The sequence below is a fragment of the Acanthaster planci genome, linkage group LG12, assembly GCF_054643075.1.
Source record: "Acanthaster planci isolate LZ-2023a linkage group LG12, COTS_SCS, whole genome shotgun sequence".
Taxonomy (NCBI): domain Eukaryota; kingdom Metazoa; phylum Echinodermata; class Asteroidea; order Valvatida; family Acanthasteridae; genus Acanthaster; species Acanthaster planci.
In genome coordinates, this window is record NC_141788.1 from 4,460,113 (window position 1) to 4,477,668 (window position 17,556).

Consider the following 17,556-nt stretch of genomic DNA (forward strand, 5'->3'; position numbering starts at 1 on the left):
TCAGTGCTTCGTTTATTCATAATTTATCAAAACAAATTTATCAATATTCATACGTAACATTTGTTTTTAAAATAAACATCTCCCTGACACGAAACACATCTTGAAATTACCAATGTGTGTTTAGGTTTGTTCATGTTGGTTTGCCTAATTTGCCTGAGTTTGTGAGAAACGTAACAGTTACTGGTTATGAAGTGGTATTGTAAGAACATTAGTTTAATTTGTAATTGGTGTAGACGAGGATCAATTCAGTTGATTGTTTTTTTCTTGTGATTTCATTTCAGGTACAAACTGTGAACAAGATCTGGATGAGTGCGTTAGCAACCCATGCCACGAGACGGCAACGTGCGAGAACCTCGTCAATGAGTATCGCTGTATCTGCCCAGATGGCTTCTCAGGGGACGCTTGCGACGTTGACATTAATGAATGTGCAAGCAATCCGTGCGTTAATGGATTGTGCCAGAACAATGTGGCCTCGTTCATGTGTTTCTGTCTCCCTGGGTATATTGGTACTACTTGTGACGTCCAAGTAAACGAGTGTGGGAGTAACCCTTGTGGAGTGAATGGAGCCTGCGTTGACCTTGTCAATCAATTCCGTTGTGACTGTGAACCTGGCTACGCGGGGGATCGCTGTGAAATGGATATTGACGAATGCGCAGGGAACCCTTGTATGAATGGTGCGACCTGCCGTGATCTTATTGCAAGGTTTGAGTGCACGTGCTTCCCTGGCTTCACTGGAACTCTGTGCGAGAATGATTTCAGGGAGTGCGATAGTTCGCCGTGCGAGAACAATGGAACCTGTAACGAGGGGACAAATGGCTATACTTGCAGCTGCAGCCCGGGGTTTGCAGGCACACACTGTGAAATTGACTTTGATGAGTGCAGGAGCCAGCCCTGCCAGAATGGTGCTACTTGCCACGATCGCGTAAATATGTTTGAGTGCGAATGCGCTCCTGGATACAGAGGGACGCTGTGCGAACAGAACATCCCAGAATGCAACAGTGAGCCGTGCTTGAATGGCGCGACCTGCATCGACGAAGTGGGTTCCTACATCTGCATTTGTGTCGTCGGTTACAGCGGATTCAACTGCGAGATACAAGTTGATGAGTGTGAAAGTAGTCCTTGCATGAATGGCTCGACGTGTGTAGACATGATTAACTCTTTCAGCTGCCAGTGTGTGGTTGGATATGTAGGCTCACTATGTGAAATTGAGGTCAATGAATGTCAGAGCAATCCCTGTCTGAACAACGCAGTGTGCATCGATGATGTTGGCCGCTACTCCTGCCGATGCAGTGGTGGATTCACTGGCGTGAACTGCGAAGCCGAAATAGTAGAATGTGCCAGCCAACCGTGTCAGAATGGAGCCACTTGCATTGAGCTAGTCAATGCCTACAGCTGTGTGTGCCCGCTTGGATACAGTGGCATCAACTGTGAGCAAGACTTTGACGAGTGCGCCAGCCAGCCTTGTCTTTTCAACGGTACATGTACGCAAGGCCTAGGGTTTTTCTCCTGCCAGTGTCAGCCAGGGTACGGAGGGGCGAGGTGTCAGGAGAACATTGATGAGTGTGCAAGTGATCCGTGCTTGAATGGTGCCCGCTGTTTGGATGCAGTGAACGGCTTTGTCTGTGGCTGCCTGGGAGGGTTTGAAGGTGAGCAGTGTCAGGTAGATATCAATGAGTGTGCCAGTGGTCCGTGCCAAAATGGTGCCACTTGTCGAGATGTAGTGAATGGCTACACCTGCGACTGTACCCCAGGTTTCGTGGGTCCTGACTGCCAAGTCAACATCAATGAGTGCATCAGCAATCCTTGTCAAAACGGCGCTACCTGCTCCGATGGGGTAAACGGTTACCGATGCCTCTGCGCATCAGGCTTTGTCGGTCTGTTTTGTGAACGGGAGACGCAAGAGTGCGCCAGCAACCCATGCCTGAATGGGGCGACCTGCAATGACCTCGTTGATTCCTACTCCTGTGCCTGCCCTGCCGGCTACGAGGGCGCTAACTGTGAGATGGAAATCAATGAGTGCCAGAGCTCACCTTGTCTGAACTCGGGCACCTGCCAGGATGCGTTCTTGGGTTTTACGTGCTTGTGCATATCTGGATATCAGGGTGCGCAGTGTCAGGAGGAGGTTGATGAATGCAGGAGCAACCCCTGTCAAAATGGAGCCACCTGTGAAGATTTCTTTGACCGGTACGAGTGCCGGTGTGCCGGGGGATTTTCCGGCGCCAACTGCCAGGTGGATATTACGGAGTGCGCCAGCAGCCCGTGTGTGAATGGCCAGTGCGTTGACGAGGTGAACGGCTACCGGTGTGTATGTCCAGTCGGGTTTGTTGGGACGCGCTGTGAGGAAGAGGTGGACGAGTGCCTGAGTAGTCCTTGCCAGAACAGTGCCATTTGCTTGAATCTGATTGGTCGGTTTGAGTGCCGGTGCCTGATGGGATGGGAGGGGACTCTATGCGAGATTGATGTTGACGAATGCGCAAGCAACCCTTGCCAGAATGGTGCTTCGTGTACACAGTCAATCGGCAATTACACCTGTGATTGTTTGGATGGCTATGAAGGGCCAAACTGTGAGGTCAACATTAACGAGTGTGCCAGCAATCCGTGCCGCAATCAAGCTGTCTGCTCTGATCTGGTTAATATGTATAATTGCTCCTGTCTTCCTGGTTACGTGGGAGAGAACTGTGAGTTTGAGGTCAATGAGTGCTCCAGTAACCCCTGCTTGAATGGGGCAGAATGCAGAGATAGGCCAAACGGTTTCCTTTGCATCTGTGACCCTGGATTTAATGGCGATCTCTGCGAGACAAACACCCAGGAATGCCTAAGCAGCCCCTGCCAGAATGGTGCCCAGTGTGTAGATCGTGTCAATGCATACTCCTGCACATGCACTGCTGGATACAGTGGAACCAACTGCGAGGTCAACATCAATGAGTGTGCCAGCAGTCCCTGCCAGAATGGAGCCCGCTGTCGGGATGTGGTCAATGGGTACCAGTGTCTGTGCCCTGCGGGGTACCAGGGAACTCACTGCGAGATCAACATTGATGAATGTGGAAGTGGCCCCTGCTTCAATGGAGCAACCTGCATGGATGGAGCCAACAGTTACACCTGTGCATGTGCTCCAGGGTTTGAAGGGGCACGATGCCAAGCCAACATTGATGAGTGTACATCACAGCCGTGCTTGAATGGTGCCCAGTGTGCTGATGGGATCAACAGTGTTGTGTGCACCTGTCTGTCTGGATTCACAGGATCAACTTGTGAAACCAACATTGACGAATGCTCAAGTAATCCGTGTACTAATAATGCCACCTGCAGAGATCTTGTCAATGAGTTTGAGTGCCTCTGTGTGGCTGGATATCAGGGAATTACTTGCGAGCAGGATGTCTTGGAATGCGTCAGTAGCCCTTGCCAAAATGGGGCCACCTGTGTGGACCGAGTCAGTGGCTATACTTGCGAGTGTCGGCCAGGGTTTGAAGGCACCCACTGTGAGATTAACATTGACGAATGCGCCAGCTCGCCCTGCACCAACGGGGCCACCTGCCAGGATGTGGTCAACGGCTTCACCTGCATCTGCCCAGCGGGCTACCAGGGGTCAGAGTGCGGGGAGGACATCCGCGAGTGCGACAGCAATCCTTGTCAGAACGGTGCCACCTGTCTGGACCAGGTCAGCAGCTACGCCTGCGTGTGCGTGCCAGGCTATGCGGGGCTGCACTGCGAACTGGACATCAATGAGTGCGTCAGCAACCCGTGCAGGAACGGGGCCCAGTGCCACAACCGGCTCAACAGCTTCTTCTGCATGTGTCCCGACGGCTTCAATGGCACGTTTTGTGAGATGGACATCAACGAGTGTGCGAGTTCTCCCTGTCGGAATGGAGCCATCTGCCGGAACCTTGTAAATGGCTTCAACTGCGATTGTCGTCTTGGTTTCCAGGGAACCAACTGCGAACTTGAGGTAGACGAATGTGCGAGCAACCCCTGTCATAACAATGCCACTTGCACAGATGCTGTCAATCACTACGAATGCATTTGTAGCAGTGGTTACGAGGGAGCCCTCTGTGACCAAAACATCAATGAATGCCAGAGTAATCCATGCTTGAATGGTGCTCAGTGTGTGGACCAGATAGCCGAGTACCGGTGTGAGTGCGCGGAGGGTTTCGTTGGCACCACGTGTAACATGGAAATTAACGAGTGCTCTAGTAGCCCGTGCCAGAATGGGGCTACCTGTGAGAACCTAGTGGCTGGTTTCAACTGTCGGTGCGTGACCGGGTTTATCGGTGAGCAGTGTGAGACAGACGTGCAGGAATGTGGGAGTTCCCCGTGCCAGAATGGTGCAGTCTGCATGGACGGAATCAACAGCTACATGTGCGTGTGCAGGCAAGGATTCATGGGTACCCACTGTGAGACGGAAATCAACGAATGCAGTAGCAACCCCTGTCAGAACGGTGGTGTGTGCTCCGATCTTGTGGGCCAGTTTCAGTGTCAGTGTCTGCCCGGTTACGCGGGCGAACGTTGCCAGGCTGACATTGACGAGTGCGCCAGCGACCCCTGCCAGAACGGCACAGCGGAATGCGTAGACCTGATAAACGCATTCAATTGCGTTTGCCTAGAAGGGTTTGAAGGTAAGCAATGCGAAGTCAATATCAATGAATGCGGTGACAGTCTGTGCTTGAACGGAGCTCGCTGTGTAGATTTGATCAATTCTTACAGGTGTGAATGTGCTGCCGGGTTTAATGGCGTTAACTGCTCAGTTGAAATAGATGAGTGTCTCAGTGGCCCATGCTTAAACGGTGCCTCCTGCAATGATAAAATTGCAGGATATAATTGTACTTGCCTGCCTGGATTTACGGGCCGGAACTGTGAGATTGAAATCCAAGAATGTGCCAGCGATCCTTGTTTGCATGGTGCAACTTGTCGTGAAGAAATCAGTGGCTATACTTGCTTGTGTCTTGATGGCTTTAGCGGATCTTTCTGTGAAGTAAACATTGATGAGTGTGCATCCAACCCCTGTGTGAATAATGGAACCTGCCAAGATGCCGTGGACAGATACTCGTGCCTCTGCGATCCTGGATACCAAGGCGCAAACTGTGAAGTCGATGTTGATGAATGTGCCAGCGACCCTTGCCAAAATGGGGCAACATGTGTCGACTCCCGGAATCGCTTCCTGTGCGAGTGCCTCCCAGGCTTCAACGGCTCGCGCTGCGAAGTAAACATCAACGAGTGTGCCAGCAACCCGTGCTTGAATGGCGGGCAGTGCACTGACCAAAATGATGCCTTTGTCTGTACCTGTGTGAGTGGCTTTGTCGGGGATCAGTGCGAGACTGATGTCGACGAATGCCAAAGTTCCCCCTGCGTAAACAACGCGACTTGTCAGGACTTGCTGAGTGGTTACAATTGCCTCTGCGTGCCAGGGTTCACTGGTACCCGCTGTGAGACAGACATTCAGGAGTGTGGAAGCCAGCCATGTGAGAATCGAGCCACCTGCCTGGACATGGTCAATGGCTTCAGATGCAACTGTACACCAGGCTTTACAGGTGACCAATCAATGAGATCTAACTTGGTGTATCATGGTCCATCAGACTTAAGTTCTTCAAACTGTTCCCTGTCTTCCAGTCTCTGCTTCTTTTGAATTGCTAGATCAATGTTCCTACATGTGCTTTTTAATCTTTAAATGACTGAATTAGCCAAGCTTGGAGGTACACGTAGTTGATTCCATTTTTGCAGATACCCCCTAATTGCTCCTGTCATTCTTAATCCTCCTATAATTTGCTGTTTTTGTGTTTGTAACTGTCATCTACCGGTACATGTCACTGTCATTGTCATTGTCAGCACCATCACACCACATTCACTTTGGTATACTGTAGCTGGTACTACTTGTATCACTGTTTCCACTTAGTGAATTATTTGGACTTTTTGCCTATTTGCTTTTTCTTTTTGGATTTCTAAAATTTGTAGCTTATTTTCCATGTGCCACGTGCCTTTTCATTGTTCCAATTTGAATAGCTTTTATCAGCTATCAGGGTTTACTCTTAGAATCCCCAACCGATTGCTGTGTGCCGCCCCTTTCCCCATGTCAAGCTTCTGAAATTGCTATCATTCTTTAAAATTGGTGTGCAATCTGTGTTTCCCCCCCATGTGTCAAAGGTGACTTGTGTGAGACGGACATCAACGAATGCAGCAGTGCACCTTGTATGAACGGAGCAACTTGCCGGGATCTGATTGATGAATACCAGTGTGTCTGCCCGCTTGGTTTCTATGGCAACAATTGCCAGAATGAGACAGACGAATGCCTGAGCAACCCTTGTCTCAATTCGGCCACTTGTGTGGACGTCGTCGCTGGTTATGCTTGTGCTTGCATCCCGGGTTATACCGGGTTGAACTGCGAGAGTGAAGTACAGGAGTGTGTCAGCAACCCGTGTCGGAATGGCTCGACGTGCTTGGAAGAGATCAACGGGTTTTTGTGCGTGTGTCCCATTGGCTATGATGGTGACCTTTGTCAGAACAATATCGATGAGTGTGCATCGGACCCCTGCATGAATAATGGAACCTGCCAGGAGCATGTTGGCTTGTACACCTGTCTGTGTCTGTCAGGGTACGAGGGAGTGAATTGTGAGACTGACATCAACGAATGCACGAGCGATCCCTGTCAGAATATGGCCATTTGTCGAGACTTGGTGGACCGCTTTGAGTGCGTCTGTGTTCCTGGCTACGAGGGCGCCCTCTGCCAGACTGACATCAATGAATGTGACAGCAGCCCGTGCCTCAACAGTGGGCGCTGTGTAGACCAGCTGAATGCCTTCTTCTGCAGTTGCGTGACGGGCTTCACAGGAGAGCGCTGTGAGATCCCCGTGGACGAGTGCGAGAGCAACCCTTGTCAGAATGGCGCCACCTGCCAGGACTTCTTCAACGGCTACATGTGCCGCTGCGCGCCCGGCTTTTTAGGAACGCATTGCGAGGTGGACAACCCGGAATGTGCCAGCGACCCCTGCCTCAACGGGGCAACATGTGTGGACCAGGTCAACGGCTACAGATGCGACTGCATGGCCGGCTATGCAGGTGGTATTGCGTGATGTGCCTTCTTACGGCCTGCAAACACCCACTTGGTGATGGGAACCACTTGCACCATATTCTATGACACTTGTTTCTTACACAGCCATTCATCTATTCGTCCTTTCACTGCCATCACAATAAATTTTCAGTTAATATCATAACTCCTGCCGTGTCTCTGTATCCTGACTTCTTGAGTGAACAGCATTTGTCTTTGTCTTTTACACTTGTACCCACTTCTTACATGAGTTCATGAATTCACCATTTCAAATTATACAACCATGAAACAACTAAGATGTAGCCAATGGGCATGTATTACCAGTATATGGTATGCGGACTGAAAACAAGATCACCACAGATTTTGATCAATGATCATTACAGATCAATGTTGTAGTGATAATTTAGCATGTGTGGAGAAAGAACAAAAATCTCATTTTTTCTCATTATATTTGAAGCTTTTTTTTTTTAATTCTAGTGCATCCTAAATGATACCAGTTTATTTTCCTAGGGTGAAACCTTGGTCATGTTAGTTTGAATTACTGGATGGCATTCCTGCCTGACGAATGATAATAATATGCCTGTCTGCAACCTATTGAGAGTGCTGCAGATAGCTTTCTATCTGAGATGTGAAAACAGAGAGTTGTGACTTGTAACATATGAAGAAAGTGGACCATATGAGGTTGTATTCACATTGTCTTGTTGGGAGTGATGCTGCAACCCTGCCTCATTGCTCTTGCAAACCATGGCGTTCTGTCATGGTTGACCTGGAAGTAGGGCATTTTTCTGAGTATCATGGGTTGAATCTAGCACTCCTTGTCCCCCCCCTCCCAAAAAAGAAAATTAAATTGCGACTGCAGCATTTGATGAGATATTTGTAACACTTTTCATATAAGGATATGAGAAGTGTTACTCATTTCGTATCTAATTTTGTTCAGCAACGGCCCTGAAGCGATACCTGACTTGACCCTATTTTGTGTCTGGATATTAACATCAGTTTTGTACTTTTTATTTTGGGTTCGTTTGGTTACGTGTAGCTTACATGGGGCAACCCTATTCAGGGGATGGCCTTGTCTGCTGGGTCAAATAAGTAAGATAGTGGGGAAGAGGTTAAATTCTGGTCAGCCCTTGGAAGCCAGTTGAATGCCCCCTAAACAGTCACTTTTGGTGAACATTGGTTTTCATTTTTGTTAAAAAAAACTTGACTTTTCTTACGTTTCATTGCATGTAACTGACACGTTTCACTTCTTACACGGGCCCTCTATGCCAAAGTTACAATTTCTTGCATTTTGTGTGGTGCTGCATATTGTTTACCGTTTACTTTCACCATTTTTACAAGCCTACGGATTTGCGATAACTGAATAGAACACATTTCACAGTTTCCGAGCTCATCTTTTCATCAGGAGGCAACTGCGAGACGAACGTGGACGAATGCGCATCCGGTCCCTGCGAGAACGGAGCCACTTGCCTGGATGACGTCAACGGATATGACTGCATCTGCATTGCGGGCTACAATGGGACAAACTGTGAGGTGGAGACCAACGAGTGCGCGAGCAACCCCTGTCAGAACGAGGCCTTCTGTAGTGACCTCCTGGCTGGCTATCGCTGCACCTGTCGACCAGGATTCATGGGTGAGAATAAAGACTTTAAAAAATTATTGGCAAAAGCCTCTCATTCGGATGAGATTTAACCCCTTCACACTGGGAGACGTCAACAGCCATGGCTTTGTGTGAGTATTAGTGCACACCACACATACATTCTATTCGTCATGCACCTGCGGTTTTAATGTGGGCCTGCTGCTGGACAGAGCTTTGCATACTGGGCATACCGCAGCCCAGCAGTCGCAGTCAAAAGAATCCCGGTGTTAAGGGTTTAAGACATTGTCTTGTTTTGTAAAGTCTTGGTTTTGCTAGACATGTCAAACATACAAAAAATGGTAACACGGAAAAAACAACGTAAATAAGATGTGTAAAAACACACCCAAGATGCATGATTCAGGTATTAAATGTAAGTTTTTATGAGGTGCAAGACTAAATTTGAATACACTTAAATCAGAATGATGTCAAGCTTTGTTTACATATGCGTGGACTTCCCCATGGGGGCGTGATAGATCTTGTTGCTCATTATTGCCAAAGGAAAGCGTACGTGTCAACAAAGTGTGACATTGTGGTGTTATTGGTCTGTTGAATATGCAGGACTTCTAATGTTTGTGATAGGAAAAACTTGTTATTCTTGTCAGACGGTTAAAATTATACTTCAGTAATAAACTAAACAGAAAAAACTAACGAGTAAATTTGCTAGACTCACAAAATTATATGCAAGACCTGTTATAAATGATTGATGCTTGTATTTGATGTAAGACCAGTTTTGCCTATGAAATGTGAAAATCACAAATCCAGGGTGTACATTGTGAGATGGGAAAAAAATTTCACACACCGATTTCCGAAGGCAATATTTGAATTGTAACATTTTCCAAACTTTTCATCAGGGACTCATTGTGAAGTCAACATTGATGACTGTGAGGGTGTGGTGTGCACCAACGGCGCCACCTGCGTGGATGGGATAAACACTTACATGTGCGTCTGCCCTGCGGGCTTCACTGGTGCCCTGTGTAACGTGGAAATCAATGAATGCGCCTCGACGCCCTGCTTGAACCAGGGGACCTGCACGGACCTGGCTGCCAGTTACCGTTGTGACTGTCTGGTTGGCTTTGTGGGCAGCCGGTGTGAGACGAATGTTGATGACTGCATGAGTAGCCCTTGTCAGAATGGAGGTTAGTACTTGATCACAAGTAATAATACTTAAGTTGCATCCCATGATATTTTTGAGATAGTCATGCATATTTATTTTAAAAAAAAAGTACCTGACTCGGAAAGATAGTCTGTTGTATTTTTGCCCTTGATGTGAAACCTAGGCACATGTGTTGACCTGTTGAATGCATACCGCTGCGACTGTCCGGACGGCTTTGATGGACTTCACTGTGAGATAGATGGTGATCAGTGCATGCCAAACCCTTGTCTGAATGGAGCCAATTGCACTGACTTGGTCAAAGATTACAGGTGAGTGGTCTGTGTGTACGATCCCCTGACTGTACAGTACAGTTTGATGTGACTTCATTTATGATCAGGTACTCATGTATGTAGATAACTCTCAATTATATTTGGGAGATCTGGCTCATTCTGAATATTTTGTTTTACCATTTACAAATCTGTAAGGTGCAATTTACATGCAGGGAGATGCAGTCTTTCATTGGGGCTTTGTTTATAATTCTCCCCATTTTGTTTTTCCCTTCTTGCAGGTGTGAATGCACGGCGGAATTTAGCGGAACCAACTGTGAAACAGACATCATTGATCAGTGTATCAGTAACCCATGCCTCAATGATGGTAGGTCCAATTTCTTGAACTTACACGGAACTGACCATTTTTTTCCCCTTATTCCCGTGTCTGAAGAATTACTCTTTCCCTTCACAATGTCAGCAAATTTTGGGAGTGCTTGTAGCAAGTAATGACGAAGCTTGCCTTAACCACTTGCTGCTGGGGAGTCTGGTTTCGGGTACGTTTTCTTTATACACAAATCCGGGCTGCCCGAAATCGCACAAAAGAGCTGGGCCTTGTAACAAAAGACTGTACTCAGAACAAAAGAATGAGCTGCTGGGAATTGCCAACATTTTTTCAGTTGTCAATATTGGAGGAACTCCGTCATTGTTTTGAAAGATTATAACCACTGTTTGTGGCATTCAGCGCGAGCGGATTAACACCAGGAACAAAAGCGCTCCAGTGATATGTGATGCAATACCGCTGCACGTTAATCTGGCCCCTATTGAAAAGACGCCAGCAGTGCACTGTGCCAGTTTTGGAAACAAAAGAAAATTACATAACACCGCACAATCTGGGCTCTTTTTACAAGGCTGCAGGCCTGGCCGAAATACTCGCGTGTCAATAGATGTCTGTCAGATTAGAGTAGCCACCAGACAGTAATTTGTGTGGGCATAAACGTCCAGTAAATGAAGTTATGAATTTCCAAAGAATTTTAAAAATGAAGAATCTTGAAAATTCCCTGGTTTTACGTCATACAACTTCAGATTAAACTCGGCAGCAAGTGGTTAAAGATAAATTCTTGCTCACACAATCTTTAGTTGCTGGTGAAATGTGTCTGTTATTTCAGACTCAAAGCTTTAGGCTACCTAGTTCATGGCTTTAAAACGCCAGAGGAACATGAACACAAATGTGAGGCTCCTGTCCTAGCCAGCATTTTGAAATTGATGGATGTAGCTTGGGTGGAGTAGGGCTGACAGAAATATTAATCTGATCTGTTGAAGCTGAGTTATGACTAGAAACCTGTTGTGAGGATAAAGTAATGGCCCGTTTCTCCTGTCAGCCTGTTAGAAAACCTTAAGATTGTTTCATCTCAACATTTGCAGGGACCTGTGAAAACCTGGATGGGGCTTACCACTGTATTTGTCTGCCGGAGTGGTTCGGAACCAACTGTGAATTTGATGGGGATCAGTGCCAGTCCAACCCATGCCAAAATGGAGGCACGTGTATGGATGGTCTGCAAAGGTTTATGTGCCTGTGTGCACCGGGATTTCAAGGTAGGTATTGAACTACAACCTTTACTTTGCTTTCCTTTATTCATTCCTGTCAGCTCTGTCAGTGGGTTTTTGTTGGGTATGCCCAACTCAGTCTGGAAATATTAGCGCTTGTGTGTGTCAATGTGAGGGAAGCAGTGGACAGGGCCAAGTGGCATAGAGCCTTAGCAAGAAAGCTGGCCAACACAGAACAGACTGGATAACGGCCTTTAAACCGAAGATGATGAGGGTGACGTGTCCTTATTACATCTCATGTATTGTCATGAGTAAACATGCCTCCCCCACCAGTAAAGATTCTATTCTGAGAAGTGAAAAGCAGCTCAATCGTCTATGTTTGCTATCGGTACCCGACTATCTGGTAAATGCTGGCTGTACACAAAATTTTTGACACTAGTTCATATTTTTTTCTCTCGTTGAAAACCAGCAGTGCTGTGTGCACAGGAAGGATCCTCTTTTTTAGCCTGACGACATGCCCCAGAATTGCTTTCAACCAAACTGCCCTAAATTGTTCTAACAATCCAACACCCGACTCGGAAGTATTGCAGTGTAATGGGAGATTTAGGGGAACACGTCTTTGTTGCTGTTAAAGAAGCCTTAAAGTTCCCAGGAGGGGTTTTATTGGATTTGTGTATTGGCTTCTGCGCATTTATGGAATTGGTAGGATGAAGCGCCAGGTTGTTTTGGTTGGTGGGTTTTAAACGTTAGCACCTTTATATCCTTTGCTGTGTTACTTAGGTCTACAGTGTCAGCTGAACATTGACGAATGCATCAGCAACCCTTGTGAGAATGGAGCCACCTGCGTCGATGGCCGGAACAGCTACACGTGTACCTGCACGCCTGGTTTCACCGGCACCCGTTGCGACTCGGAGCTCTTTGAGTGCGCCAGCAACCCCTGCATGAACGGCGCCACATGTCGGGATCGGGTCGGGGGCTATGAGTGCGACTGTCCGGTGGGTTTCAGAGGCGACCATTGCGAAGTCAATGTCAACGACTGCGTGGGAAATATGTGCCAACATGGTGCCATCTGCATTGATGGCATCAATAGTTACACTTGTCAGTGCGCCGAGGGATTTGAAGGCCTGTTCTGTCAGGTGAGCTGTTTTTGTATTTCCACCAAGGGATCATCTTCCTATAGATATGGAACATTGATTTTAAAGATCATTTTAAAGATTAGAATCGTTGATGAGTAAATTAATTATGCGGCATAGTGAAAGAGCTATTCCATGATGATGGGGCCAGTGGGCCTTATAAGCCTCACATGCTCAAAGGTTACCATGACAGCAAAATTAACAATAGTATCCTTTGTGACACTGTCTTAAACCTAAAGGTTACCTTAGAGTATGTGAAAAGTTATACTAAAATTGGAAGGTTGAATGCTAATATTAATGTTGTCAATTTGATGCTGAAAGATGAAAAGAAGGAATTGTCATTTTTTCATAGTTTAAACCCGCCAGAGCGATTCTTTTTTTTTTGGTTGTAGAATAACATCAATGAGTGTGCCAACAGTCCTTGTCAGAATGGTGCAGCATGCCAAGATTTATTTGGGGGTTTCAACTGTGAGTGTGCTGCTGGCTTTGAGGGAGTCCTTTGTGACACGGACATCGATGAATGCGGGTCCAACCCGTGCCAGAACGGCGCCACGTGCGAGGATGGTGCAAACGCCTTCGCCTGCCGCTGCCTCCCAGGGTTTGTGGGGCTGCTGTGCTCGTCGGACGTGGACGAGTGCGCCAGCAACCCCTGCCTGCAGTCCGGCACCTGCACGAACCTTGTTAACGGCTATGTCTGCGCCTGCCGAGATGGCTACCAAGGTGACCATTGCCAGACTGAGATCCAAGAGTGCCTGAGCCAGCCATGCTCGAACGGCGGGACATGCGTGGACCTCATTGCGAGGTATCGCTGTGATTGCCTACCCGGTTATGCAGGAGTCAACTGCGAGATTCAGATCAATGAGTGTGTTAGCAATCCCTGTAGGAATGGAGGTAGGACTGAGATTTGTTTTAATGATCGAAGAACAAGTTTGTTTTTCAACAGTGCAAGTTTGTTGTGGAATAGTGCCAGCGGCAAGTGGTTTAACCACGGACCATTTACCCAGGGATGTGCAACCGCGAGTGGCCCCAGTGCAAACACATGTGCGACCTTGGTTCCATGCGTGTTACGGATTGTTATAACCCCCGCAGGTGCTCTTGACTTTCTCGAAAAAACTCGCGACCTCATGACACGTGTTGCAGCATGCAGCATGTACAGCGCAGCCGTGGTTATGCCGAGATGAAGCACCGATGCGGTGCTTAAATCTATTCATTTTGACGTATAAATCTTCTTCACTTATCGATTTCAAGGACAAACGAAGTTTTAATGAGGCAAAATCTCCAAATTTTGTGGTACACTTTTCTCAGAATGTATAGGATGAAATATCTTGAGAAGCATATTTTTAGAAAGGGTGTACCCTGACTTGAAATATTACAAGAAAACAAAGTGGTAGACAGGAATATATGTTTTATTATTAGAGAAAGTGTTACATAATCCAATTTAATTTCTGCTTTGATATTTTGCCAGCCGTAACACGCACCGAACCAGCTCTGAGCTTAAGTTGCACATCCCTGGGGTAAATGGTCCATGGTTTAAAGGAGTAAAATGTGTTTGGTTTGTTGTCGTATAGGTCAGTGCCAGGACTTGATAGCTGGTTACCGCTGTGCCTGCCCATCAAACTATGCCGGTCCCACCTGCGATGTATTCCTGGACGTCTGCTCGTCCAACCCCTGCAAGAACGGTGGCCTCTGCCAGAACAGTGGTGACGGGCTCTTTACCTGCACCTGTCTGCCAGGGTTCGTCAGCAAGCAGTGCGAACAGGAGGTGAATGAGTGCCAGAGCGGACCCTGCCAGAATGGCAGTACCTGCGTGGACGTGGTCAACGGCTACCAGTGCTTGTGTGTTGGTGGCTTTCAAGGTGAACATTCAAGAAATTGTTTCCGTGGCCAGACTTAATCTAACAGCACATGCCCAAAATGAAGCGCGTCAGAGGTCATTTGGAAACAGCAATATGCAAATACTTGTTGGCCTAATCAGTGCGGTCATAATTTTTGTCCGCTCACATGTGCTGAACATGTTCACGCTTGCATGCCTTGTCGTTGAATGACTTTGCCTTTTTGAAAGACCAAACTAGCTCATTACTTGGCCATGGCAGTAACTTACAAGTCTATGAGAAATGCCTGTAGCCATAAGCTAGTGGCTTCTACAAGGGCATGTGCTATTTCTAGCCACAGCCTGGTAATTTGGACATGGCTTATGACTGTGTCTGAAAGCTTTGGCTAATTCTAACATAATTGTCTGGTTTAAGTGGCTGCAGCAATTAGCTGAAGCAGCTTGAAGCTTGTGCCTAAGAATTCATATGATTTGACAATTATTTTACAAGTACAGGATTCAAAATTCAAATGAATAAGTGAGTCAAGGAAGCCTCAGGTTACCAGACTTGATTTGAAGTTAACTTTCTTACCAAGACCGTTCTATGATACTTCATCCTTTCCGTGATGGGTTGGGGATTATTTCATTTGTTAATGAACGCAAACTTTCTTGATACTGACAAGTTCTTCATGTGTTTCTGCCCTCTTAAAAGTTCTCTTTGGATTTTTGTCTTCCTGTGATCCAGGGAACAACTGTCAAATCGAAATCAATGAGTGCCTGTCCAGTCCCTGCCAAAACGGCGGCATTTGTACCGATGCAGTCAATGGCTACTCCTGCCAGTGCACTGCCAACTGGGCGGGCACCATGTGCGAGATGCAGTCACGCTGTACAGACAACCCTTGCCGCAATGGGGCGGTCTGCAACGAGCCGTCTGGCGGAGGGACCGGAAACTCTGTGTGCATTTGCCTGGATGGTTTCATTGGGGACATCTGCGAGATCAACATTGATGACTGCGCGGGAAACCCTTGCGGAGCACAAGGTTGGGGTCATGAAGTCAAATTTGTTTTGGTTGAGGGTTCAAATCCAGCCCTGATCTCATTGCATTTCAATCCATGAGCCAGAGATTGAAAAGCTTTAGGATCTTGCTTTAATAAATGCTGAATTAAAGTAAGTAGTATTCAGAGATGAGATATTCCTTGTTCACTCCAAATGTGATGTATTCCAATGGAGAATATAGGTTGTTCGGAGTATTAGCCGGCAAGAAGAAACAGTGGCATAACTAGGGTTTTACTAGTGGGGGGCACAAGGGGGCACCAGCTTGGGTTGTGGTTTTTTGGGGACAAGTTTTTATTAGCCCTGTTCAATATCCATTCATCCGTTTTTTTTTTTAATGTGGGGGGGGCACCAGGAATTTGTTGGGGGGTGCATGTGCCCTCCCAGGTCCCCCCGCAGCTATGCCACTGGGAAGAAATCAGAAGTAGAGTTGGAGTGGTTTCACAGGCATTGTTATAGGCAAACCAAACTGGGTGTTCAGAACCTTGAGCAATGGCATTGTGTGTGACACATTCTCCCCAACATGCATGTACAGTGCAACTCTTCTGGTGGTCCAAGATTCGCCATTTCAACCGAATTTAAATCTTGATCAGCAACAGAAGTTAGGTGATTATAGCTGTTGTCCATAGCCGTCTGCTTGTAGTTTGTATAATGTTATTTGCCTTGATGATACATTTAGGGGTTTGTAGACCATTGATTTAAATGTTTCTGTGTTTGTACTGCTGAAGACAAATTAATATTGATATTTTGGTTTTAGGAGTAAAAGGTCCTTATGGCAGTTGTATGATTTTTAGCTAGCACTTGTAGAGCTATATTGTGAACTTGAAAGAAATATTTCATTGAAACAGAATATATTTGGACTATTTTAATTGGGGGATGGCCAGCATTATTCAATTTCACTAAGTCTTCTTACTTAATTTCATGTTTAAAGCAATATTATTTTAAAAAGGACATTTGAGTATAATTTTTCACATGTATAGATCTCATTGTACTAGCATGACTATTCAAGAATACAATGTACATTCTAGTAAATAGTAAATATTCGACCGTCATTTGATTTGTCTGACTTGTTCACAGGAACCTGTGTGGACAGCGTGAACAGTTTTACTTGCGAGTGCGCATTTGGCTATGCCGGTGATACGTGTGACCAGGTGAGTGCACAGACCAGCCGCTGACCTCTCCACAAAGCGTGGGATAATCCATTTTTTTTTTTTACACAGATTCATGCTAGAAAACACTTTTCTGGTAGCTAAATCTGCAGCAGATTCCTCCCATTCGCTTTTACTTTGCTTGCCTTCAAGGAGTTACTAGGCAGATATCTCATGTCAGTATAAAATTTCATATCAGCAAATTCAGCAGTAATTTGTCTTTTGTTAAGGAAACAGCAGTAGTCTGAGGTCACATCCGAATCTCTTGTCTAGAGCTAGGTCTAGGTCTTCACTCCATTAGAAATGCGTGGAGACGCATAGACAATAGACCTAGCCGTAGCTCTGGAAGCCCATTTTGGACACGGCCTATGTCTGAAAATAAGCCTTTTGTGAGTTAAATTTGAATAAAATCTGGTACACTGAGTTTCCTGATTTGCACATGAACATAATTTGAATTCCCCAGACTAAAGACACTGTTGCTAAACCTTGTGATTTGAGCCAAGCTTTTGCATAGCGACCACCATCTCTGGAATGGACTGGTTCCTTTGTGCCCTTCTTCTCCATTGAAAACAGTGTGTTTGTACTAGGCGTCTCTTACGTAACTAAGCAAAAACTTGCCCCAAATCACAAGGTATAGCAACAGTGTCTTTAGTATGGAGAAGTCAAATTGTTATGTTCACGTGAATTTAAAGAACCTAGTGTACCAAATTTTATTCAAAGTTAACTTGCAAAAGGCTTATTTTGGGCTGTTGTCAACAGTAACATGCTGAAGTCATAAGCTGGTCCATGAGTTCACTCCCATAGACCTCCATAGACTTGTATGTCAGTACAGCTCT

At 46.3% G+C, this 17,556-nt stretch overlaps 1 protein-coding gene across 7 annotated transcripts in view; it reads left to right on the forward strand.

Annotated features, from left to right (window-relative positions):
• LOC110988459 (uncharacterized) overlaps positions 1–17,556 on the forward strand; it is a 56,623-nt gene that overhangs the window by 14,157 nt on the left and 24,910 nt on the right. For 3 of the 7 annotated variants that reach the window (XM_087143924.1, XM_022251959.2, XM_087143927.1), the window contains 12 exons: positions 282–5,522; positions 6,133–7,044; positions 8,436–8,663; positions 9,521–9,805; positions 9,947–10,091; positions 10,331–10,416; positions 11,454–11,624; positions 12,357–12,712; positions 13,102–13,600; positions 14,278–14,565; positions 15,265–15,558; positions 16,650–16,723. In XM_087143924.1, the coding sequence (XP_087000050.1) occupies positions 282–5,522; positions 6,133–7,044; positions 8,436–8,663; positions 9,521–9,805; positions 9,947–10,091; positions 10,331–10,416; positions 11,454–11,624; positions 12,357–12,712; positions 13,102–13,600; positions 14,278–14,565; positions 15,265–15,558; positions 16,650–16,723 (8,579 nt within the window). The remainder of the gene's footprint in view (positions 1–281; positions 5,523–6,132; positions 7,045–8,435; positions 8,664–9,520; positions 9,806–9,946; positions 10,092–10,330; positions 10,417–11,453; positions 11,625–12,356; positions 12,713–13,101; positions 13,601–14,277; positions 14,566–15,264; positions 15,559–16,649; positions 16,724–17,556) is intronic. The other 4 variants (XM_087143925.1, XM_087143926.1, XM_022251961.2 and 1 more) reach the window with 4 other exon arrangements.